The sequence below is a fragment of the Dendropsophus ebraccatus genome, chromosome 5, assembly GCF_027789765.1.
Source record: "Dendropsophus ebraccatus isolate aDenEbr1 chromosome 5, aDenEbr1.pat, whole genome shotgun sequence".
Classification (NCBI taxonomy): Eukaryota; Metazoa; Chordata; class Amphibia; order Anura; family Hylidae; genus Dendropsophus; species Dendropsophus ebraccatus.
In genome coordinates, this window is record NC_091458.1 from 110519060 (window position 1) to 110546179 (window position 27120).

At 42.7% G+C, this 27120-nt stretch overlaps 1 protein-coding gene across 1 annotated transcript in view; it reads right to left on the bottom strand.

Moving 5' to 3' along the window:
• Positions 1–1483: 1483 nt before the first annotated feature.
• TGFBRAP1 (transforming growth factor beta receptor associated protein 1) overlaps positions 1484–27120 on the bottom strand; it is a 28363-nt gene continuing 2726 nt past the window's right edge. Inside the window, exons 2-12 of the mRNA XM_069970982.1 lie at positions 25855–26593; positions 24986–25180; positions 22957–23111; positions 21317–21399; positions 19390–19731; positions 13267–13324; positions 12296–12439; positions 7334–7480; positions 6894–7056; positions 4970–5403; positions 1484–4338 (exon numbers count right to left, since the gene is read on the bottom strand). Of these exons, the coding sequence (XP_069827083.1) occupies positions 4150–4338; positions 4970–5403; positions 6894–7056; positions 7334–7480; positions 12296–12439; positions 13267–13324; positions 19390–19731; positions 21317–21399; positions 22957–23111; positions 24986–25180; positions 25855–26563 (2619 nt within the window). The 5' untranslated portion in view covers positions 26564–26593 and the 3' untranslated portion in view covers positions 1484–4149. The remainder of the gene's footprint in view (positions 4339–4969; positions 5404–6893; positions 7057–7333; positions 7481–12295; positions 12440–13266; positions 13325–19389; positions 19732–21316; positions 21400–22956; positions 23112–24985; positions 25181–25854; positions 26594–27120) is intronic.

Genomic DNA, 27120 nt, shown 5'->3' on the forward strand with positions numbered 1-27120 from the left:
GAGGCAACGTTTCCCTGGTGTCTAGTGGGGGAGATCGCTCCTCCGGGACCTTGTCCCGGAGGAGCGATCTCCGTTACTAATGCCGGCCGGGGACGCGTCCAAGATGGCGCCGTCCTCGGCTCGGCACTCGATCGTTTTCGGCTGCAGCAGCCGAAAGCAAACGAGTGCCGATCTCATGGATCTCTGCAGCATATCTATGCTGCAGAGATCTCAATGAGAGATCACAGTGTATATACTAGAAGTCCCCCAGGGGGGCTTCTAGTATATGTGTAAAAAAATAAAATAAAGTGTTGTTAATAGTAAAAAGCCCCCTCCCCTAATAAAAGTCTGAATCACCCCCCTTTTCCCAGGTTTTAAATAAAAGTAAACAAATAAATAAATAAACATGTTTGCTATCGCCGCGTGCGTAATCGCCCGAACTATTAATTAATCACATTCCTGATCTCGTACGGTAAACGGCGTCAGCGCAAAAAAATCCCAAAGTGCAAAATTGCGCATTTTTGGTCGCATCAAATCCAGAAAAAATGTAATATAAAGCGATCAAAAAGTCGTATATGCGCAATCAAGGTACCGATAGAAAGATCACATCATGGCGCAAAAAATGACACCTCGCACAGCCCCATAGACCAAAGGATAAAAGTGCTATAAGCCTGGGAATAGAGCGATTTTAAGGCACGTATATTGGTTAACAACGGTTTGAATTTTTTACAGGCCATCAGATACAATATAAGTTATACATGTTATATATCGTTTTAATCGTAACGACTTGAGGAACATGCATAACAAGTCAGTTTTACCACAGGGCGAATGGCGCAAAAACACATTTCCCCCAAATAAAAGAAATGCGTTTTTTTTTTTCAATTTCACCACACTTTAAATTTTTTTCTGGTTTCGCAGAGTACTTTATGCAAAAATTCAGCCTGTAATTGCAAAGTACAATTAGTGAAGCAAAAAATAAGGGGTCATGTGGGTTTCTAGGTGGAAAAATGCAAGTGCTATGACCTTTTAAACACAAGGAGGAAAAACCGAAAACGTAAAAACGAAAATGGGCCATGTCCTTAAAGGGTTAAAGGGGTAGTCCACCCAAAAAATTTTTCTTTCAAATCAACTGGTGCCATAAAGTGCCAGAGATTTGTAATTCACTTCTATTAAAAAATCTTAAGTCTTCCAGTACTTATTAGCTGCTGTATGTCCAGCAGGAAGTAGTGTTTTCTTTCCTGTCTGACCCAGTGCTCTCTGTTGCCTCCTCTGTCCATGTCAGGAACTGTCCAAAGCAGGAGCAAATCCCCATAGAAAACCCCTCCTGCTCTCCAGACTGGAAATAATACAACTTCCTGTTGGGCATACAGCAGCTGATAAGTACTGGAAGGCTTGAGATTTTTTAATAGAAGTAAATTACAAATCTCTGTCACTTCATGGCAGCAGTTGATTTGAAAGAATTTTTTTTTGGGTGGACTACCCCTTTAAGGACTGTCTGTACAAAGAGTGTTTTAGTAGATCTTGACCATTGTGTTTTATACTCTGAAATAAATATGCTTTTTGAGGCAATGCTTTATTAGAAGAACAAAATCTGTTATACCATTTGGGTGATTTACCCATTTACCCCACAACCATTACTCGTATGGGTATGTTAAAATCTGTTAATATCTGAAGGGTTTATATGCTGTCAAAATCCTGCCGCCACACTCCCGATGCAGGCGCGTGCATTTGACTGCATTGTAAACAATTGCATTGCCAGAAGAAACCCATATCCAGCACATGCCTGCATCAGGATTTTGACAGTGTATCCTGCTGCCCGCTAAAGATAGTAGTTACGCTTTAACCCCAAAATTGTGGCCTTAAAGTAAATATCCAGGATTGTGCACCATGGCTGTCTTGGCCAGCCAGTTCAGAGGCCGGCTCTGCAGTTCTCAAGGTGGCTGCAGGACCAGGCAGTACCCAAGAAGATACAGGGGAGTGGGCACAGGCACCGGTGAGCCTTTTCAGGCATGTATGAACCTTATTATTTTTTTCACACAGTCACACGGAGTGATAATCTGACGGATTGGCTTTATTCCGCAGATTATCACTCCATGTAATAGGGCCCTTAAGGATGTTTCTGGTCTCTGACAGATCATTGGTATATAGAGCATTAGGAAGACTCATGGACTGTCGGAATTAAACGTCCATAATGTGTTTATTTAAACAGACAGAACTACGTGTGGTTTGTTGCTCTACAGCACTTCATCAAGTTTTCATGTAAAATGCAGATACACATATCATTATAACTAGGGCACAAATAAGTTAAGAGTTTATTTACTGCTGCAAGGAGCAAATCCTCTTCTTCTGTATGTATGCAACATATGGGAAACTTCATAGCAGCTAATCTCCATCCACTAGCTCAAAGACTATTAAAAATGAGAGATGAAACCTGCAGAGGGGGAAACTGGTGATAAGTGCCATAAACATGTTATATAATGGCTAAAAATAATGCCATTCCTCGTATAAACATGCCATCCCAAAAATGTCAATTTGTTAGGGGGTTAAGTATGAGAGTGTGGTGTATAAGGATGGGTTTGCACTGTGTTTTTGCTATCAGTTTTTTTCTTAAAAAAAAACAAAACATACAAAAAATGGATGCATTTGTGTGTATCTATTTTGATCCGTTTCCCATTGACTTCCTTTATAAACAAAACGGACACAAAATGAGGTCGACTACATTTCTCTGTACGCTAAAAAAAAAAAAAAAAAACAGGTCCGTTTTGATCCATTTTTTTTTTTATAATAGAAGTCAATGGAAAACGGATGCACACAAACGCATCCATTTTTTCGTCCGTTTTTGAGAGAGAGAGAGAAAAACAAAACGGATTGCAAAAACAGTGTTATCGAGACTTATCTGTGAGACAGAGGAATATACTGTATAAAGTAAGAAAAACATTCTCCCACCCATTATCATCAATCATTGCAGCAGTTGGGCATAGAAATAAGAATTTATTTAATTTTAATAATTTTTATTACATATCCCTGTTCTGGAAATGGCATAGTTCATAAGTGCATTAAACCGATGTCATATTTCTGCAATCATTTTAAGAACAAAACCGTATGGACCAATGCTTTATCCTTCCAGCACAACTGCTTGCTAATATACTTCTGTTTCATATGGAACATATATATGCTGGACAAAGAGTATTTCAAAATAAAATTAATTTTAAGGGCAAAAATTTAGCAGATTCAGATTATAGACTAGACCGAGGCAAATTAATCGTACCCTCAAATACTGAATGAAAAGAGGGTAACATTATAACTGTTGAAGAAACATATGGTGTCAGAAGTAGCTATCGTTACAACATGCATACATTGGTTGAGAAATATGCCTAAAACCACAATATTTCCCCACTGTGCCTACATCCATTGCTGCTTCAATGATATGCAATTTTCTTTTTATAATCACCCATGCTGTATTATTATCATTATTACATGACTGAGTATGTGTAATTCTGAAGGAAATAAGGCATGGCGCCCAGCCAGATAATGCATTTAAAATTTAGAAGGAAACCAATAAAGAAAAGTGTAAGATGCATCATGACATTTACAGTCATTAGAAATTATTTTGTCTTGTTACACTGAAATAATCTTTCATTATATGAGTAGATTTAAATTGATAAGGAAAAAGGTGATATAAGACATACACATAAAAGAACCCATGGTATAGCGGACCGCCCCCTGTGGAATGTTCTGAGCAATAATGGTTTCATCTGGCAGAAAGAACAAAATGACATCCAGAATGGACTATGCTAATAAATCACCTCCACCATAGTTGCTAAGAGTTTTTTTTACAAACATGAATACACCTATGGTGGAGCTGAACGTTCTCTATACCCCCATCACAGCATATGCAAAATATCTTCAGTGCAAATACCTTTAAAAATGCAAAAAGTTTCATTTGATTAAGATTAATGTAATGATTCCGGTGACGTTCGGCATTGTTCAATGGACTGTGTTACGAATGCCTCACATTCCCTCTGCACCCCACAGCAATCCAAGCCAAAGACTGTCTGACTTCTAGCTTCATTCAAGTTGAAAAGCTGTTTTCATTACATCATATGGACGCTTCACAGTTCTCTTATCATGAGTGTTTAGAGCAACCACTTCCAGCTCAATGATTTTATCTCAAGTTCGTTTACTAGGGTTGGACATGTGGCCGTCAATACTGCTGTTAACATGCTGGCTGGCAGCACACTGGGTGTGGACAATATGCCCATTGGGGGTTCTGACAAACACCGCTTCTTGGAATGGCTTCCGGCACACTTGGCAGAATTTTTTCTCTGAAAGAATTACTGGCTTCTCTCTGGTATTTAGCTGAAAAGGTAATAAAATGTTGTTAGTGGTAATCCACAAATTTGCATGAAATATTTATTTAAAGTGTCACTGTCACTTCATTATTTTTGCAAAAATCAATAGTACAGGCGATTCGAAGAAACGTTTTAATTGGGTTTATTAGCCCAATCTTTATCATGAAAAAGCAGTTTGAAGCTCTCCCCCCTGTCTTTATGGTTCTCTATGGAGAGGGGAGGGGTGGAGGGAGATGAGGCACCAAAACAGGACAACAAAGAGTTAATTTATCTCCTCTGAAGTAAGCACTGACCTCTGAATACCGGCTTTCACACAGCTCCCACTGTGTAATTCTTTGTTCTCTGCTGGTGACTAATCTCCCTCCTCCACCCTCCATAGATTAGACAGGGCATGACTGATGTAAACAAGTCGAGATTTCCTAATATTAGACAGTGAATGAGAGAGAGGAGGGAGGGGGGGGGCCCGGGGAAAGTATTTTTGAATGCAGATAATGGCAGATTTGCCTAATAAACCCAATTACAACGTTTCTTAAAATTGCCTGGACTACTGATTTCTGAAAAAAAGGTAAAAAGACAGTGACACTTTAACAATAAAGGCATCTAAACTGGATTAGAAGTAATCCAAATATACTGCATACCTTCTCTTTCTTATAGATCATATTCTCTGCCTTAGCAAGTCCTAGTGCCATCTGAGACATCCTCCGTGCATGAACATGCTCCCTCATGGCCCCAGCTAGGAATGGGGAAAGAAGCTGCACCGACCAGTTTTCTGGTAATAGCCGCAATACACTGGAAGCATCAAACTCTGTGGGGTGGTTATTCAACAAGTCTACAGCAGCCACAGTCAGTGAATTGTCAGCTGTGGACGGTGTGAGGTAGGAAGAAAGAAGGAGCTGGAAAAGTCCTTTACGATAACCACTATCCCGGCCCCGAGAGTTCCACATACAATAGTTCTCAGCTGCAGCAAAGTCTTTCAATTGATGAACTAAGATATTTAAAGCCTGATCGTGTTCCTGCAGCTTCCCATGTAATATTGCCCGCTCCATGTGCATATCTGTGCCTTTAATTTTATCTGAAAGAAAACAATGTATTATGTAGAGCTCTAGGTTAGATGTTGTACTTTAGATGTTGCCTGAACGTATGTATTTTTCCACCAATAGGGATATAAACCACTGCCACACACCTCTAGCACCACTTATTTTGAAGAAAGGATTGGGCATATAAAATTTTCAGCTAAAACAATCATAAGTACAAGTAAAAAAAGTCAAAGGAAATCCCACCATACAGTATCTTACATGTTAAGAAGAAAAAATAAACTGCAAGAATAAAATATCCCCTGTACCCATAAAGACCAGCATAGTACTTTTTTACCTTAAGTGCATAAAATCACCCTATTATGTGAAGCCTTGATCCTCTCCCACAATACCTCAATTGGTATTGTGACGTGCCTTATCTTTTGTTCTAGTACGGAAGAACAGTTTCAAAGTACCGAGGATTACATGGATAATACTGACTGCATATAGTAAATTCAGCTGGTGAGTGCCACTACCCTTCATTCTCTACAAATGGATAAATAATGATATGAACAAGAGTGTTACTGCCACGTTTGGGTAGTAAATTGTGGCAGTGTTTGATCAGAGCAGAGGACCCGGAACTGCAGAGCTTAGAGCCTGCAGTTCCCGACAGGAAGGTTGTTGGCAGCAGAAAGAATCATGTTGCCCCTCAACATGGTCCTATATGGTTATATATATATATGTAACACATTTATTTTAATGATGCTATATTAGAAACATAGGTTTGTTAAAGCAGCCAGCTTTTATGATCCTAACCAACCCCTTTTAAAGGTCTGTAATGGATTATAAAAACATGGCTGCTTTCTTACAGAAACAGCATCACACCAGGCCATGCAATGTGCATTAGCATAAACATTCAGGGTGACCAGGCTAGCAGCAGACTTTCCCTCTAAATGCACAGATTAAGGCCATGTTCACACTACATAAAAGTATGGCCGTTGTTGCCATCGGCAACAACGGCCGTACTTTTTGCGGAGCGCAACATAACCTTATCTGATATGGGATCCCGGCCGGAGGGTATACACATCGTACACGCTCCGGCCGGGATCCCATACGGAGCCGCAAATAACTGACATGTCAGTTTTCGGCGGCCGGAATTCAGTGAATTCCAACCGCAGAAAGCCCTGTCAGTTCACACAGTGAAGCAAGCGGCTCTGGCTGCTCGCTTCACTGTGCGCTATGGGAAGCTCTGATGCGGGCGCGATGATCCGGGCACGGACCGGCCGTTCCGTGACCCGGCCGGGGTCACGGAACGGCCGGTCTGATACGTTGTGTGAACATAGCCTTAAACAGCATCTATGCACATCTATTCTGTAAAAAATATTTGTACTAAATAAAAACGCCTTGAACCATTTAAATAATGGGAGTCTGCTGTTATACAGTAGACTTGAGATGTAGTTAATGAACTTTGGTGGAGTAGACATAGAGAGCAGCTCAGGGCTGGTGACTCGGACATGCCTACAATGCCTCCTGTATCACACACACTCACCAATAAGGAAGAGAACCCGATACAGATCTGACTGCTGTAAGAGATTCTGAAACCTCTGGCACAGATCATCCAGCTCAGTTGCCTCGTCTGAAGACTCCACTGACTTCAGTCGTAAGATTTCTTCCAGATACAGCACAGCTAGGTTTGTGTGGTATTTTTCTTTCTGTGCACAGACACAAAGAAAGTGGTACAATAAATAGAACGACTGTAATGCTGAAACAGCTGCTGTTTCTGACAAGATAGAAATATGGAACTTTTTCAAGCACCTTCAGAATAGAGGCGGGGGGGACACACAACCCCTTTAAGGAGGCAGTTACATTAACTGCAATTACCATAGTACTAAAAAGCAACAGATTTCAGAATGGAAATAGACACATACAAGGATCATAGGTAAAACTTGTTTTACAGTGTTTGGGGCTTGTACTTCATAAGTTCTTTACCTGAATATTCTTTTCTATAACTAAATGTTCCAGATAGATAAGTAAAGCCTTGCGAAACTTGCAGAGATGACTGACAATCTTATCTGGACAGAAGCCATTCTGCAACTGTTCTTCTGATGAACGTTTGGTAAAAATCTGAACCCCAACCTAAGGAAAAGAAAAAAAAAAGAAGAAGATTTTACAACATGTAAAAAGATATTAAACTGCACAGACGTAAAAACAGCAGAAATTATTCATGATACTTTGTTCCTAGGTTTTCTAGGACTTTAAAGGGGTTATCCAGCGCTACAAAAACATGGCCACTTTCCCCCTACTGTTGTCTCCAGATTGGGTGGGGTTTTGAAACAGTTCAGTTCAGTTCCATTGAAGTAAATGGAGCTAATTGCAAACCACACCTGAACTGGAGACAACAGTAGGGGGAAAAGTGGCCATGTTTTTGTAGCGCTGGATAACCCTTTTTAGCCTCTCCTTAGTATAGACAATCAATATATTCAGTTGCTGGGGCTTTGGCACCAGTTGTCCCAGTGATAATTTTCCTACCCAGCGCAGCTCTGTACACTTTAATAGCAGCTGTTACCCATACACTTTAATGGGAGGTACAGGTGCTAACCAATGTACTTAGCTGTGCCTGGTAATAAGTGTAGAGTCCGCAGCACTCCCCATCAATCAGCTGATAGGCTGGGGGACAGAAGTTCAACCCCCACCACTCTTATTTGAATGATTACCTATGAGGCCATTAATATCAAAATTCTGAAAAATAACTTAAATGTTTCCCATAAGTATATTACTGATAACATTACTCCTGCTAAAGGGGTTTTCTGAGAAAAATGTACCCGCAGCAATCACTACATAGTGAACGGCACAAGAAGAGATATTTGGGACATTAATGTAAGCACGGCATCACATCAAGTAGTATGGGATACACTGAAGGCAGTTATAAGGGGGAAATATGGGGCAATTTGTAATTTAAAGAAAAAAATTAGGGAGAGAGAGGGGGTGTTGAGGGGTAGTGTGCGCGAAAAGGAGGAGGAATATGTATTGGACAGCTCTGGTAGTAATAGAGAGAAGTTGGATGTGGCTCAGCAAGAACTTAACCAATTTTTGGTGGAAAAGGACGAAAATCAGATAGCATTCGTGGATAAAAAGAAATATTTGGGGTCTGGGTCACCAAATAAAGGGTTAATGGCTATAGTTAAAATGCAGAAAGATAAGAGGGATATACAGGCGATAAGATCTCCGCAAGGAATTATAATTAATCAAAAGAGTGAGATTTTGAATCAGTTTATGGGTTACTATGAGGGAATTTATACGTCTGAATATGAACAATCTTCATGGGATCTAGCAAGTTTCTTGAATAGTTTGGATCTTCCCAGATTGACAGATGATCAGAGAGAGGAGCTAGAAGCAGAGGTTACGCTGGATGAGCTCTCAAGGGCGTTGGATCAGTCCCCGAAGAGCTCAGCGCCTGGTTTGGATGGCCTCCCATATGAGCTCTACATAAAACATCGTGAGTGTCTTCTCCCTATTCTTTTGGAGGTTATAAAGGTTTCAATGGCAGAGGGGTCTTTGCCTAGATCCATGGAAGAAGCACTCATCACTCTGATATTGAAACCAGGCAAAGAGGAGTTAGATATAGAGGCGTACAGGCCTATTTCACTGATGAATGTGGATGCCAAAATATTGGCGAAAGTCCTGGCAAGTAGGCTGCAAAGAGTGGTGGGTGACTTGGTTCATGGGGATCAATGTGGATTTATACCGGGCCGTATGGCCAAGTTCAATATTAGAAGGTTGTTTGAAAATGTTCAATTGGTGGGAGAGCCTGGGTCCCACTCCATCCTGTCGTTAGACGCCACTAAGGCGTTTGACAGGGTGGAGTGGGACTATATGTGGGGAGTACTGGATAGATACGGGTTCGGTCCACGTTTTGTTTCATGGGTTAAGTTATTGTATAGTAATCCCAGGGCGGCGGTGGTAGTTAATGAGATGGTATCAGTTTTTTTTTCTTTGTCACGTGGTACTAGACAGGGGTGCCCCCTCTCCCCTCTCCTCTTCGCCCTTAGTATTGAACCCTTAGCTCATCTAGTGAGAGTGGATAGTGATATTGAGGGGTTTGGGGCGGGCGGGGGAGGGGACAGGGTGTCCCTTTATGCAGATGATGTTTTATTTTTTTTGAAGGACCCAATTATTGCTGTTCCAAAAATTATAGAGTTGGTTGGGAAGATAGGGAAATTCTCAGGCCTAAAAATAAACTGGGCAAAGACTATACTTATGCCCTTGGGAGTTAATCAGCACCTCTCTTTTCCCCAGTTGAAAGTGTTAGAGGAAGGAGCAAAATTCAACTATTTGGGAATAGCAATTTCTAGGAATATTAGAGAATATAATCGATTGAACTCAGAGGTGGTAATGGAGGAGGTGGAGAGGAAATGTAAGATATGGCAGAGGTTGTGTATCTCTAGAATGGATCGTATGACACTGTTTAGAACAATATGTCTTCCCAAATTTTTGTATGTGTTTGGCTCGGCACCGATTTGGATACCAGAAAAGCACCTTAGAAGGATTAGAATTATGATCAATTCTTTGATATGGGGTAGAAAGAGGGCCCGATTAAAATTAGAGGTATTATGTCAACCCAAAAATATGGGGGGTCTTGCTTTCCCAGATCTAAAGTTATATTTTTTAGCTTCACAGTTGTATTGGTTGGTAAATAGAACACAAACTAATTTTTATAAGATAGTTGGGGAAGAGATGGGACAGAGGTCGGATATGGTGTTTGAGTATCTAGAGGGGGGATATTGGAAAGTAGGGGGAAAAAAGGATTGGCCTATGATTCAAGCCCTAGGGAAAACATGGGAGACCATGAAAAAGGTGCTGGGATTGAAGTCTGTGTTTGAGTTCACTCCAATTTGGGGGAATACTAGGTTTGAGGAACTGAGGAAGTTGGGAGTGATAAGAAGTTTGGATAACAGAGGTATTAGGAAAATGGGGGAGGTCTTCTATAGAGGAAAGGTAAAAGAATGGGAGGTTATAAAAGGTGAATGTGATCTGCCTGAGAGTTTGTGGTTTGATTATTTCCGTTTAGGGACGGCGTTAAAAAAGCTAAATATATTGAAGAACGGGCTCTTTGATTGTGATTTTTTAGTTGATCGCATTATGAGACAAAATATTGAGAAAAAGGTGATAGCGTATATATATGGTCAACTGAAGGGTAGAGAGAGGATAGAAATAAGAAGCAAGGGGAAATGGGAGGAAGAGGTTGGGAAGCTAACAGATAATCAATGGCTCAGAATATTCTCTGGGGTCAATTTAGTATCTAAATCCGGTAATCACAGACTGGTACAATTTAACATAATACATAGGATTTATTTTACACCAGTATTATTAAAGAAAATAAAGAAATGGTCGGATAGTAATTGTCCTAGATGTGAGTTTCCGGAGGCAGATTTTATTCACATGATATGGTCGTGTAGGGAAATCCAGAAGTTCTGGAGGGAGGTATATGAAGAGATTAAGAAAATAGTAAAGATAGATATCCCCTATAGTCCTGCTTTGGCTATATTAGGGGATGATACAGGATTGAAAACAGGTAAAAAGGTACGTAGAAAGATCTTGAGATTACTATTCCTCGCCCGGTTGGTTATTTCTCGTAACTGGATTTGTGCTGTTCCCCTTAGTAAAGAGATGTGGGAGAGGTGTATTAAACGGTTTGAGCCCTTTTATTAGTGAGAGAATAATGTGAGTAGGGCATATGTGATGTATACTCATGATGGCTAATCACTTAATAAATTTTTTTTTTTTTCCTTCTCACTCCATGGCAGGGGGTGGGAATGGGTGGTGGGGGGGGGGGGGTTGAAGTCTAATATTTATATACATGATGTTACTGAAATGTATATTGTTGTTCTATTTTTTATGGAAGCAAAAGAAAAATAAAAAAAAAATTTTTATAAAAAAAAAAAAATGTAAAGTGGAGTCAGAGGTAAAATGGGGATAAGTTAACAAAGGAAAAGCCAAGGATATCTGCATGTTTGGAATTCCATCTTTTAAGAAAATGAAATGCATGTAAATGGACACATTTTTGCCATAGAAAATTGATTGATAAGAAAAATTGTTTGTTTGTTTTCTACGTAATTATTGCACTGTTGGGCTCTGGTCTTCTACTATTTTCCTAGTTCCCTACTATTTACTAGTTTCCTTTCATTTAATAATACTATATGATACAATGTAGTATGACCTCCTTTATTTATTTTTAAAATGTCATTGTTAGAAATCCTTTACTTTAACAAGAGCATGCTTCTTGTTTGCCTGTGTGCGATATAGCTATTGCTATCTTACTTGTACTAAGGAATATTCTGTATGTTCAAAATATATACTTTTGCCACAAATAAAACATGCTTAAAAAAAGAAAAAAAAAAGGAAAAATTAAGAAGCAATTGTTTCTGTTTAGTGTAGTGGCCAGACTTGGTTACTGCAGCTCTGCTGCTTTTCTCTTAAACTGGAGCCGAGCTGCAGTTACAGGTCACCTCCGCTACACAGTGACTAGAGACAATTGCTTGTGGCCCCATTCACTCTTTAGGGATTGCTGCAGGTACCGGTTGTCAGCACCTCACCTATGCTGTGGGTAGCTCATCAGTACATTTTTCCTGAAAAACCCTTTTATTAAAACCTGTCAGATTTTTTTTTTATATATATGCAGAGACAAGGTAAACCAAGAGGAAAAAGATATGTTACTACTATAGTATAATGGATTTTATAGTTCCTTTTGGGTCATGATTTTACAATATAAACTTTAGTGACAGCTTATGTTCTCCAAGTTTTGCCGACCTTCATAGCTGCAAGTTAACTGCTGTTTGTGGCAAAATTAAATAACAATGGAAAACAAGGGTGAAAAAGTCTAGAAACATATATATCACATCTTGACCATGCATATAAAGTGTACTGCCTTAACCCAAGCCAAGAACCACAAACCTGCTCACTTTTCTGCAAAACCCAGTCTGCATATTGCCACACCAGATGCTGGTCTTTGGAGAAAGTCAGGAAGTCCACAATATAATCAAACAGGTCCGGACGAGTGTTGTCTTCAAGCTCACCATTCACTATTCTTACCCAAATCTGTAAGAAGATATTTCTTTATCAAAAACTCTTCCAGAAGCCCTTTCCAATCATACAAAGTCACAGGGAGATGATGGATATATTCAATATTCAGTATGGTCAGAAAATTTGGTTGCTCTTTATCACTATGGAACCTTGGATAGTTTACATACTCTCACTTCCTTTAAAATTCCCAAAACTGCTATCCAAATCAATGGTTAGGTACTAAAATCATTATGGGCAGGGTGTGGGAGGAAAATAAAAAAGACACTTAGCTTACCTGTCCCCATCCCCCATGACCGGGCTCCCATACCCCGCAGAGTGTCATCTTCTCTCGACCCAGTGTGTGGGAATTAGCCAGCTCAGCCAATCACTGACTGCAGCGGTGTGTCAACCCAGTCACCAACTGCAGCGGTGTCCCACCCCAGTCACCGACTGGCTGAATGTGGCATCAGTCAGCCGGGTTGTGATGTAACCGGACGGAAGCTAAGAAGGCAGGGGTCCAGGAGCAGGTGAGTATGTTCCCCCACCCCAGCCTGAAATAATTTTTTGCCCTTTTCCCTGAACACCTAATGTATAAACTTGCATGATAGAAAAAAAAAATATTAAAAATTGAAACTACGATCTTATAAGTTTCTATGGTGGGAATGTGCTAAAAGGGGATTTTATCCTATTGGTAGTGTGGAGATTTTTTTAAAGGTAAGGAACTTTTTAACTTCTAATAACATATTTACTGTAAATAATCTTTTTACAGTACGATTTGGTTAGCGATAGGTTTAAATGTCAATTTAAATGCAAAATACAAAATCCTAAACAGCAGTTATTAAGTGGCTGGTAGATTCTATTACCTGGACAGCAGCAGCATCTTGCTTGTTGTAGTGATACAATAAACCAAGTGCAAAATATCTGGAGCAAACAAAAACATGGACATATTCTGTTAGAGGTAAAGGTAGGATTAGTTTTACTAAGTTTTTTTTTCCCACTAGAAGATTTCAAAGCATACTGTCATCTAAATTGTTAATGCACACATATTCAGCCCCTTACTAACTTTAAGAAACGTTGGTTACTCTTCTGGGGCAAGAATACACCTAGCTGCTGTTTCACATCCAAATTGCATGCTGGTGTGAACTGCAGCTCACATAGGATTGTAACAGCTAATGTGGCCTTATAGTGGGGCAGCAGGCTAAGCCCCCCGACAGCATAGCTACACATTAGATGTCTGGCAGGACAACCATGAGTGTAACCACTGGTAAATTTCTATTGTAATAAACACTGTGCTCCTATACAAGCTCCTACACACTTTAATGTCTGGTAAAGTTAAAGATGCCATAGTGTGGAAAACACTTTATAATTTTGGTCCACAAGTCAACCCTCAAAGGTCTAGTACACCACCTATTAAGATGTCTTGATAAACCAAAAGCTTCCTGACTTTAACCATTTCAAAGTAACCTCAAGTAAAATGTGTTCTGCATGATATGAATGGCATAAGCATGAACACCTGATGTTGATGTCACATAGGACGTCATAGGGACTACTTTGCATACAGGATGTCCAATACTAATGTATGTGACTGGGAGAAATGTGCGCTCTCATCATTTTTCTTTTCTTTTTTTTTTTTTTACAGTTTAATGATCTTTACAATTTTGAGATTGGGTGGCAGGGGACACATGATCTGTGTTTATGGCTTTTTCATAGAGAAAGTTATGGGAAAACATGGCACATGAGTGCTGTGACGAAGGAGTTGCAGACAATGCTGTGATGGCTGGTTGGGAAAAGAGGGGGACGTAGCACTGGTATAGCAACTGTAGACTTATTGAGGACTACATAGAATGTTGTTCTTTTGTTTCCTACCTGCTAAATGAACTAACACATAATTCCATGAAAAGGTGTCCATAGCTATTTAACTATAACCAAGGTCACTGTGACATGTGTTAGGGGCCATTCAAATGTCTGCAAAATACTGTCCATGCGGGGACAGTATTCTTCAGACCGGACCTCAGAGCTCCTGGCATCACACATTCACTATGATGCCAGGAGCTCCAAAGCAACTGTACCCACAATCTGACCCCCCCAAACCGCTTGTACCATTGGATAGCTGCTTTTAATCCAAGATCTGTCCTGGGGTCCGTTCGGCAGGTGATGCAGTTATTGTCCTAAAAAAGAATTTTTTAAACTTGCAGCCCTGTGCCCAATGGCCGTGGCCTAGAGTGACTATGCATTAGGCTTGCACACCTTCTCGGTCCCTCCTCCCCACCCTCTTCATCATAAGGAATGCTCCAGGCAGGTATTCTCCTATTCAGCACATGGGCTGGATCGTTAAGGCACCTGTGCAGTGTTCACTGCAGAGAAATAGGAAAAATTCTGCCAGTGGCATTCCTAATGATGAAGAGGGTGGGGAGGAGGAACGGAGGGGTGGTGCAAGGTTAGGGCACGGGTACTCTAGGCCAGTGCTTCTCAAACTGTGAGGCGCGCCTCACTGGTGAGGCGCAGCTCGCAGTCTGGTGAGACACAGGGTCCCTGTCTGTGCCCGACATCGGCACACAGCAGGGACTCCAGAATTAGTGACCAGCGTTCCCTATGCGAGGCTGCGAGGCTGACAGGGAGGCCCCGCTTTCTTTCTCCAGCCGCGCGCTCAGCCTCTCTCGCAGCTCGAGAGCGCGGCGCAGGCGGTGATGGACAGGTGGGCTGGTCAATTATTGAACAGCGGTGCGCTGAGGCCGTACGGAGCCTTAGTGCACCAGATTAAAAAAAATAAATAAATGGCTGCGCCACGAGGGAGGCTGAGCGGGCGGCTGGAGGAAGGGCCTCCCTGTCAGCTGAGCGGCCGCGCGAGGGAACGCTCCATCTCAAAGTCTTGTAGTAAACAGGGGGCCGGGGGACATTACATGTGGAAAACAGGGGGAGAGGGGGACATATAGCCCCCCCATCCACCCCCTCAGTAGAACCGGACCGGAGGTAACCAGGTGAGTGCAGGCCCCGCAATCACCCGCCCGCAATATCCCGGTGGCCACAAGCCCCCCCATCCCCCCTTAGTAGAGCGCCCGGACATCGGCCCCCACCCCCGCACAATCTCCCGGCCCCCCTTCCCCCATCTCACCCGGTGTCGTCCCACCTCCCCTGCGGCACCTGCAGCTGCCCTAAACCCCTTCACAGCCACACAGACCCCTGGATGCCGGCAGTGCTCCACCAGCTCAGCTCTGCTACATTATCATGCCACCAGCTCAGCTCTGCTACATTATCATGCCACCAGCTCAGCTTTGCTACATTATCATGCCACCAGCTCAGCTCTGCTACATTATCATGCCACCAGCTCAGCTCTGCTACATTATCATGCCACCAGCTCAGCTCTGCTACATTATCATGCCACCAGCTCAGCTCTGCTACATTATCATGCCACCAGCTCAGCTCTGCTACATCATAATGCCACCAGCTCAACTCTGCTACATCATCATGCCACCAGCTCAGCTACATTATCATGCCACCAGCTCAGCTCTGCTACATTATCATGCCACCAGCTCAGCTCTGCTACATTATCATGCCACCAGCTCAGCTACATTATCATGCCACCAGCTCAGCTCTGCTACATTATCATGCCACCAGCTCAGCTCTGCTACATTATCATGCCACCAGCTCAGCTCTGCTACATCATAATGCCACCAGCTCAACTCTGCTACATCATCATGCCACCAGCTCAGCTACATTATCATGCCACCAGCTCAGCTCTGCTACATTATCATGCCACCAGCTCAGCTCTGCTACATTATCATGCCACCAGCTCAGCTACATTATCATGCCACCAGCTCAGCTACATTATCATGCCACCAGCTCAGCTCTGCTACATTATCATGCCACCAGCTCAGCTCTGCTACATTATCATGCCACCAGCTCAGCTCTGCTACATTATCATGCCACCGGCTCAGCTCTGCTACATTATCATGCCACCAGCTCAGCTACATCATCATGCCACCAGCTCAGCTACATCATCATGCCACCAGCTCAGCTACATCATCATGCCACCAGCTCAGCTCTGCTACATTATCATGCCACCAGCTCAGCTCTGCTACATTATCATGCCACCAGCTCAGCTCTGCTACATTATCATGCCACCAGCTCAGCTCTGCTACATTATCATGCCACCAGCTCAGCTCTGCTACATCATCATGCCACCAGCTCAGCTCAGCTACATTATCATGCCACCAGCTCAGCTCAGCTACATTATCATGCCACCAGCTCAGCTCTGCTACATCATCATGCCACCAGCTCAGCTCTGCTACATCATCATGCCACCAGCTCAGCTCTGCTACATTATCATGCCACCAGCTCAGGTCTGCTACATTTTCATGCCACCAGCTCAGCTACATCATCATGCCACCAGCTCAGCTCTGCTACATTATTCCACCAGCTCAGCTCTGCTACATTATTCCACCAGCTCAGCTCTGCTACATTGTTCCACCAGCTCAGCTCTGCTACATTATTCCACCAGCTCAGCTCTGCTACATTATTCCACCAGCTCAGCTCTGCTACATTGTTCCACCAGCTCAGCTCTGCTACATTATTCCACCAGCTCAGCTCTGCTACATTATTCCACCAGCTCAGCTCTGCTACATTATTCCACCAGCTCAGCTCTGCTACATAATGCCACCAGCTCAGCTCTGCTACATAATGCCACCAGCTCAGCTCTGCTACATAATGCCACCAGCTCAGCACTGCTACATAATGCCACCAGCTCAGCTCTGCTACATCATGCCACCAGCTCAGCTCTGCTACATAATTCCACCAGCTCAGCTCTGCTACATCATGCCACCAGCTCAGCTACATCATGCCACCAGCTCAGCTCTGCGACATCATGACCACCAGCTCAGCTCAGCTACATCATGCCACCAGCTCAGCTCTGCTACATCATGCCACCAGCTCAGCTCTGCTACATCATGCCACCAGCTCAGCTCTGCTACATCAAGCCACCAGCTCACGGCGTTCCTGAGTGCAGCCCCGAAGTCCCACATCCCCTGCGGCACCTGCGGCTGCCCTAAGCCCCTTCACAGCCACACAGACCCCTGGATGCCGGCAGTGCTCCACCAGCTCAGCTCTGCTACATTATTCCACCAGCTCAGCTCTGCTACATTATCATGCCACCAGCTCAGCTCTGCTACAACATCATCATGCCACCAGCTCAGCTCTGCTACAACATCATAATGCCACCAGCTCAGCTCTGCTACATCATGCCACCAGCTCAGCTCTGCTACATCATGCCACCAGCTCAGCTCTGCTAAATCATGAGCACCAGCTCAGCTCGGCTACATCATGAGTACCAGCTCAGCTCGGCTACATCATGAGTACCAGCTCAGCTCGGCTACATCATCATCTCAGCTCTGCTATATCACCATCATGTCAGCTCTTGGTGGGGAATACCCCTTTAACTGGTGGATACAGCAGGTGCATTATTACTCAATGGGGGCACAGCACTGGACATTATTATTATATGGGGGCACAGCAGGCGGCATTATTACTATAAGTGGGGGCACAGCCAGGTGGCATTATTACTATATGGGGGCATAGCAGCGGGCATTATTATTGTATGAGTGTCCCAGTCGGGGTATTATTACTATATGGGGGCATAGCAGTGGGCATTATTATTGTATGAGTGTCCCAGTCGGGGTATTATTACTATATGGGGGCAAAGCAGTGGGCATCATTATTGTATGAGTGTCCCAGTCGGGGTATTATTACTATATGGGGAAAAGCAGGGGATCTTACGCACAGGGGGCGTTTGTGGAGTTCTAGTGGGGGAATTTTATATTTTTAAGGCACTATTGAAGGTATTAACTACTATATGGGAGCTATTATGGGAATGCCTACTACTTTGACAGTGCCAGGAACACTGCACATCATTCTGACAGTGACAGGAATGCCAAATGTACAGAAATGGGGTAAGGAGGGTAGTGGGAGCTACCACAGGAAGAGGAGGTTAAGAGTAGAATCATGCTAGCGTGCATGTGTGTAAGCTGCCAGCTAGGGTATGGAGAAAGAAATGCTGCACTGTGGGGCTGTTATACAGGTGGAGCAGTATGTGGTGATGGGTCACTGCAGGTGGGGCAGTATGTATTTTCTGCACTGTGCTGGTGGTTTACTAAAGGTGAAACCACATTTATTTCTGCACTTGGTGTTGTTTTGACGCTGCTCTGGGATATTATGTGCACTACATGGTGGTATCTGACGCTTGATAGTTGTATGTTTGTTGGTGAGGCCCCAGCATCAACATGGATCACCGGGTGAGGCCCGAGAACAAAAAGTTTGAGAAGCACTGCTCTAGGCCACAGCAATTTGGCACAGGGCTGCAAGTTTAAAAGTTGTTTTTTAGGACAATAACTGCATCACCTGCCAAACGGACCCCAGGACAGATCTTGGATTAAAAGCAGCTATCCGAAGGTACAAGTGGTTTGGGGAGGGCAGATTGTGGGTACAGAGTTGCTTTAAAGAATTCTCAGATTCTAGGAAAATTTGCTTAATTTTATTACGGAAGCAGATACCTAATGTACAGCAGCTATCCATACACAGGTCTGGGTTTCCTAGAACCCGATCAGTACAGGTCACTTTTACACTATGGATGGCAGACTGCCTGCTCATGAATGGTTGGGCAAAACAGTCCACATGTCTCAGCCAGTGAGAGTGTAGCATGTCCCTACACTAAGAGTCTTTCAGGTAGTAATGGGAATAGGGGTCTCCAGTTTGTTCACGGGTTCCGCCATGCCAGTCAGGCTAGTAAGTATCTAGTAAGTAGGGGTCTAAATGCAGGAATGCCCAAAATCACGACATTATGGTTCCTTGCCCTTTACAAATCAGACATTATCGTGTTTATTCTCTGGATAACCTCTTTTACATGATATACTAGCAGGGCCTTTATTAAAATTGGTGCAGTGCAATAAAACAGTGCTCCTAAATTATGGACTCCCTATGGTCACTATACTACTTACTTTTTGTGCTTCTCCAACCAGGCTGCACTGTCTGACACTTCACAGGAATTATCTGAGACCAACAGATCCAGCAGGCTCTCGTGATCTGCTTCAGCATAAAGTTTTAGCAGGGCAGTATCTACATCTTCCTGGTAGCCATTTGCCACTTCTGTGCTGCGGATTTCACTTAAATAGGACATGAGAAAACGTTTGCATTTTGCCACTTTTTCCTGGTCGCCTCGTGTTAGCTGATTGAGATCGGCGTATTCATGCAGGGGAGGGTGGGTACGGATAAATGCCGAGGAAGATGGAAGGAGAAGGGGGTAAAGAGAGATGAGTTCCCGGATATCGAGGTGACTAGTTCTGCAATAAGAACAAATATAATACATGAGTATGACAAATAAGACAACACAAATTACTAATTTCTAAATGACGACAAAAAGGACTGGGAAGGTTGTGTCAGTCAAAGGTTTAATGTATCACCTAGGGTTTTTTTTCCTATCTTTTCCTACTTGTGTTTGTAATTTTTTAGTCTTTGGTACATTACTAAAGGGAAAGCCATCTTGCCTGAGCTGAGATATGATTTACAACAAGCCCCATAGACACAGGCAAGGACAGACTGGAGCAGACCCTATTTACATGTATAAAAGAGATTTCTAGGTAAGCTTTGTGACCTGTGCAAGGTGGGAATGGAAGGGAGCTGTGAGCATCACCTATTGTGTAAGACCTGACATCTATATACTGCTGTCACTTTTCACCATAATCCTGCCTGTGATGATATGGAGGACAGTGGGGGAAAGTGATTTCTACAGAAGAGGAAGTATTAGGCTTAGTGGACAGCAAACTGAAAGGTTTTTAGGATTATTTTATGATTAAGATTGTAGAATGGAAAACTAGAAGAAAAAACGCTAAAAAACATGAAAACTTTATTTAGCATGGATTCACATGTAAGGAGTTTGCAGCAGATTTCACGCAGTGCATATCGCAGCAAATCCGTTACCATTAGAGTCTATATCCCTGCATTCTCACAGCGGATTTTAATTCCACTGCAAGCAAGCATTTTACTACTACTATGCCAGACATAATAAAGACATCATGCTTATTTTTACCAACCCCAGCATAGAGGTATTATTTGGGTCGCAATGTAGTCTAAATAAATAACTATAGAGTAGAAAGGTAACCTCAAGACTAAGGTAATATTTTTGACATTTAGAAGGCCCCATGCAAATTTTCTTACTTGACATGCAGTATATGAACTCTGTGATGGGCATTATTAACAGGAGCACACTGGTACCACCTATTTACCCCATATTTGTTATTGGGGTTAGCCAGTAGATACTGGAAACTATGGGATGAGGTGCTCTATATGGCCATTTTGTTTAGTCACCAGCTGGCTGAGATCACAGACATCAATGTGATGTTCTCACCACTTTTGTATAATTCCTTTAATAAAGTTCCTTTATTTGTAAAAACAAAACATTGTTGCCGCAGGTGAGACGCCAGTGTAGAAGCGATGGGAGAGTGGGAAACCGCTGTAACCTGCAACACACATTGTTTTTTCACTGACGTCTCATCTGCTATAACGATGTTTTGTTTTTACAAATAAAGGAACTTTAGAATTACTACAAAAGTGGTGAGTGCCGCTATATTTTTCTATTTCAAGATGTGGTGAAGTTTAAGACTTTGTTTCATTAGCTGAGCACCCCCATATATACCTTTACCGATTTCATCTACCTGAAAATAGTTATCCTTTGCATGCTGGCAAAGAATGGGTCGCCTTAGAAAGTAACCTCTGCTGTGCCGGTGCTGTGTCTTGTTTTTTGGAGTATCAATGTGATGTTCTATGTGACTTATCAGAGTATCATTTTCATTGAATTTCTCGTATACTTTTTATTTGCAGTTTTGCGGGCTTTGTCTATAGAGACATATTAATACATGTCATTTTTACCTAAATAATTCTTTTGCTTCTAAAAACTGAAGCTGAGCAAACTGTATAAACCCAGCCTGTTGCAGGATTCTTCTATACATAACCTGAGGGAAAACAGACACAGTTTACTGTAAACCAAGACAACCAAGAACCCTTTTGTAACAATACAATATACAGAGGTACATTCAGCTTTTATGTTATACTTATTTGCAGGCATCTCAATAATAATAAATCCAAACATAGAACATGTTTTGGGATGCTGGGTGAACAGCACACAGGTATAACAATACTATTAAAGGGTTTGTACAGTGAAAACCTTTTTCTTTTAGATCAACTGGTTGCAGGAAGTTACATAGATTTATAATTTACTTCTATTTTAAAATCTCAAGTCTTCCCATACTTATCAGCTGATGCATGTCCTGCAGGAAATGTTTTCTTTTCAGTCTGACACAATGCTCTCTTCTGCCACCTCTGTCCCAGACAGGAACTGTCCAGGGCAGCAGCAAATTCCCATAGAAAATCTCTCCTGCTCTGGACAGTTTCTGTCTCGGACAGAGACTTCTCAGTGGAATTGGAGCAGTTTATAATACTAAACAAATCAACAACCAATTCATTAAAAATAGAACTGGCCCAAAGACGGGCTACAAAAAGGATGGGCAGTCTTGGGTAGGAGTTTCCCTTTAAGGGTAGCTTCACACGTACCGGATTCGCAGCGGATTTCATGCTGCGAGTCTGCAATAAAATCCGCTGCGAAACCTGGTACTGTGATCTTCAATGGGGTTACATACCCACAGCGGAATCTTCATTTTCCAGCAATATGTAACGCCGGCCCCTGCATTTGGAGCTCTTGCTCCAGATGGTCCCGCTCAACCAATCAGTGCACGGCCCCGCCGCAGTCAATGATTGGCTGAGTGGGACCGACGGGAGCTGGGAGCCTTAGATGCAGCCGCGGCGTAGAGCAGGTATCGTATGCTGCAGGTGGTGGGAAATTAAAGAGGGCAGAGTTACATACTCACAGCAGAATGAAAATTCTGCTGCGGGTATGTAACACCATTGAAGATCACAGTAGCATGATTTGCAGCAAATTTCGCTGCAAACTCACAGCGTGAAATCCACTGCAAATCCAATACGTGTGAAGTTACCCAAAATCTGGACTACATGTTAGACTTCACAACAGATGTTCAAATTGGTTCTCCCACAGGAACTGGTAAACCTAGTTCACCAAGAAGGGTAACCTACAGATAACAGAATTTAGATTGGGGAGCCTGACTTTTAAAAACAAAAAATAAAATTAAAAGTAAAAAAATAAAAAATTAAAGTAAAAGCTGGACTGACATCCCCCTACTGTGTGGACTTCTCTACTGAGGAACCAGCGACAGATGGCTGTAAACCTCCAGTGTTGTGAAACTGGTTTCACTGTATGACGTCAGCCATGGTAGTCATCCATTAAAGAGCATAAGGGCAATAATACATAAACTACACATAGCTCAGGAGAATGTACTTCTCTACCATCTGCTTACTGAATAATGCAATACACAAGTGGTATACAAATAAGGGCCTGGCCACAGATCCACTTTAATGGTAAAAAGTCTAAAATATTGTTAGTAGTGGTATCTTTTTCTTCTTTTACAATAAAACCATTACAACTACATTTTGCATACCTGAAATTTCTCCTTTGGAATATTATGTCGTGCACCCTTGGCAAGTACAAGAGCTTCTTCTACTCTCTGGTTTGATAATAGATCCTGTATCTGCTTCTCCAAAGGCGAGGGGATTAAGACATACACCCCATTACTGGTTGCTACTATTACCCTACCTGTGAAAGCCAGGAAAAAATACACTCAATAATGAAAGTACTGCACATTGATCAATGGCTATACTAGTGAAGACAGGTTCATGGAGGAGTGTTGTAATAAATAAGAATAAGTGTAACCGAGCTATTACATAATGCCAATATTGCCAATGATTCCTACTGTTCTACATCTAGTGTGACATTAGACAATTCACTGGAATGGAAGGGAGAATATTCTCTCAATTGATATGAAAGACCTTGTGGATTCTGATGAGTCCTAGTATTCTTTGGGCTACAGGACAGATTTTTTTTAAAGGCACTACTGTCATTTAGAAAAAGTTTTGACATGCTGCACAGACATGTCAAAAGTCTGAATTTATCAATGCTGACACCTCCAACGACTGCTAGATGTAGCCAGGAGAATAGTCTTGCTGTGCACTTTGCTTCCTGGCTTCCGCTGCTCAGCCTCATTAAAGAAGATGGGTTCCATTGTAAAGGCCCTATTACGCAAAGCGATTATCGGCCACTTTTATTTATTATATTTGAAGACAGCGATCGTTTTCCTTCAACATGTTGAAATGTCAACGATCAGGATAGCAGCGATATGTTGCCGTCACCCCGCAGAACAGTAGTGGCGGCAGCAGCCCTCCTCTATCTTTTCTGGGCTGCCCGGATGATCTAGCAGCCCCCCCGGCTGTTACCCGCTCGCTGCTGACGCATGTAATAGCATCGGCAGCGAGCGGGGAACAAGAAGCAAGCAAGCAAGCGCTGACCTGATCTCTGCATCGCCCCGTGTAATAGGGGCTTAAAGGGGTTATCCAGCGCTACAAAAACATGGCCACTTTCCCCCTACTGTTGTCTCCAGTTTGGGTGGGGTTTTGAAACTCAGTTCCATTAAAGTAAATGGAGCTTAACTGCAAACTGCACCTGAACCGGAGACAACAGTAGGGTGAAAAGTTTTTGTAGCGCTGGATAACCCCTTTAAGTCTATGGACCCTGTCTCCTGAAACAAGTTTGACTGCCTGGAGAGCCAGTAAGTGAATTGCACAGCTGTGCACTTCTCTCGGGTGCAGTTAGTGATCTATGGGGGGTGAAATTTAAATGTTTGACATGTTTGTGTGATATGTAGAAAACCTTTTTTTTCATATTGTACTTAAAATCTTCCACTAAACATTTAAAAAACATTCTGGCATCTGTGTGGCTCTTTGGCAGATAATGGTTCCATTCTCCGCAACAGATCATTTCAAATTTCAATACAAAAGAAAGGTAGCAAGAACATACTACTGACAGAGTGACACTGTAATAAGACACGGGAAGAAGACGCTTCCTCTTTCAGTAACAGACATAAATTATCTATAGGTCAAATTAAGAGATGCCTTCCTGCCACCTACTATACAGAAATGACAGCTGGGGAGGGTCCCACTAAGCTGAAGGTTGATGTCCGCTGCAGTGATACAAGGTAGAGTGCCAAAAAGAAGCATGCAAGAACATAGTACTGGCTGCCTGAAGCTTCTCTATCATGACAACACTTCCACTGGTACCAGAGACGTTACTCGGATCCCAATCACCTTCCCTATGATGTCTACACGTCCTATTACTAGTTGTGTCTGCAAATGAGGTAATTGGTGACTTGTATCTACATAATGTAACTGTGACAAAGTCTGAACGAGCAGAACAGAAATTGGTGGCATGGAGGACAATGCTGCCATTATGCCACATTATTGGATACTCCAATTTATTGTACACATAAATATACACATACCATCACCAGGAATCATCCCTGAAAATGCACAATTGCATTTTAGACCTGACAAGGTAAATTTTGATTGGGAATGTGTTTTTTTTTGGATAGGAGACAATGTAATGTTACATAGAACACACCCTTTTATAAGCATTACCTTCAAAATCCTGCAGAATGATACCTTCCTTGAACGGCAGGCTTTGCTTCTGCTGCTGATCCAGCATGCTGTGCACCGTAATAAATTCTTCATCCAAAGCTAATACATAGGGAAAAGACACTGCAGCCCCGATAACATTCTCTGACCAATGGACTGGTGCACGCTGAGAGATTCCAGCTACTGTGGCAAACATCCCTATAAATGAACATATAAAGTTATGTAAAAAGAACACAAACTTGCAGTAGAACCATTGCCAGCACAACTGTACCAGGTTCTGTAGCATAGGTCCCCTTCGCACCATGCACGTCTACTTAGACTCAATAAAAATCAGATTGAATTCAGTGGCCTCACAGAGCAAGGTGCACGCCATTCATTCCAGGGACAGTTATGTCCTGTTTTCGGGAGTGGTAGGGATCCCAGCGGTCAGATTGCCACCACACCGCTTGTTAAAGAGAATGTACGACTATTTTTTTTTTTACATGAACAGTCCTGCCACAGTCATTTTTTTTTTTGAACTGCCACCCGATTCCTGTGCACGGTGCTGGTCTATTCCCTAGCACCGGCCGGGCATGCAGCACTGGGGGTGAGCCCACAGTCCCAACAGTGTGACCATCTGCCCACCCCTCTGTGACGTGGCTCCATTGATACTAATGGAGCTGTATCACAGATGAGAGGGGGTTTTGTCACAGTGGGGGCTGGCGGGCCAGCCCGAAGTGCTACATGCTGGGCCAGTGCATGGGAAAAGACCGGTGCCGTTCATGTAAGCTATAAATTGTAGATCTCTGCATTATACTATATAAAATCTTCCTCCTTCCTTCCAATTATTGTAACAAATGGCAAAAAGAAAAGTATTCTGATTTTCTCATTACCTAAACCTCCAGGTCCAGCCAGAAGAAACTCTTGTCTGCTGATCCTTTTTATGATTGGCCTCTTCTGCTCACTAGGATATGGGAATAGATCCTGGCAATGTCCGGTATTATAGTTCAGGGTAACATAGCGGCTGCTGAGGGCCAGGCACAGGAAATGTCCGTCTGCTGCTAGCGCACATGGCTGCTCTGGTGTGCTGACCTCCCGTACTAGCTGGGCCCGCTCTTGACTCACGCTGAAGATCTGTACAGTGCGTCTCTTAGAAGATATCAGACAAACCTCCACACTGAAGGGATCCCCACTCACCGGATTCTCATTGAGTGTGAAGCTGAGCACCCCCCGGATCTTAGTTCCTGCAACTGGCTCCAGAGAGTCACTGCACAGCAGAGTAATGGTGTTATCGCACAGAACCAGTAATCGTGCCAGGGCAGAGGCTGCTCTCAGTTCACATATTGGCTTTTTCAAACCCAGTTGCCTCTGTTGCTGTCGGGTGGTGGTGAAGCTAGTGTTAAGGTGATCAGAAGGCTGAACCAAGGGCAGGCCAGACCCTTCAGTGTTGTTTTCTTCTACCAGCAGGAAATGGTGAATGCAGCTGTCACTTGTGCCAATGTACAGGTCATGTCCGCAACACTCCAAGCATTCAATCTGTATCCCTGGGGGAAGGTGTTCCTTCTCTGAAGCGCACACCAATCGAAATGCCTGCACACTCATGGCAGAATAGAGAGGGAGCCCCAGGGCGTCCTACAAAGTTATTGTTAGAAAAGAGTTAATGAGAGAATATTAACACAGGACTCTTCTTCTACAGAAATGTATTCAGAGCCCTTCATCTGCTTCACAATGACCAATATTCCCGCATGAAATAGGACATGTAATCTAGGAAAATGGTCAAAAGACAGAAGCTGTTATATTGGGCCCCCTGCATAATCCCCAAATATATATATATATATATATATATATATATATATATATATATATATACACATTTTTTTATTATTAGTTGTTGACCCTCTATAGTTTTGTAACATAAATTTGTGTCAAAAGTGTGCCAACTTCTGGCTTTAGTATTAGTAAAAAAAAAACTATAATTAGTAGACCATGCCCACTCCTTTAGGTGGTGGCTTATGTCACAGAGAACAAAAGGATCAAGCAACTGAATTCCTAAAGGGACATCACTCGTATGCTCGTATACACTCGTATACACTTTCCCCCAGTAAGATTTACTAAGAGGTGCTCGCCTCTTAGTACAGCCGGCCGGCCAAGCACAGGCA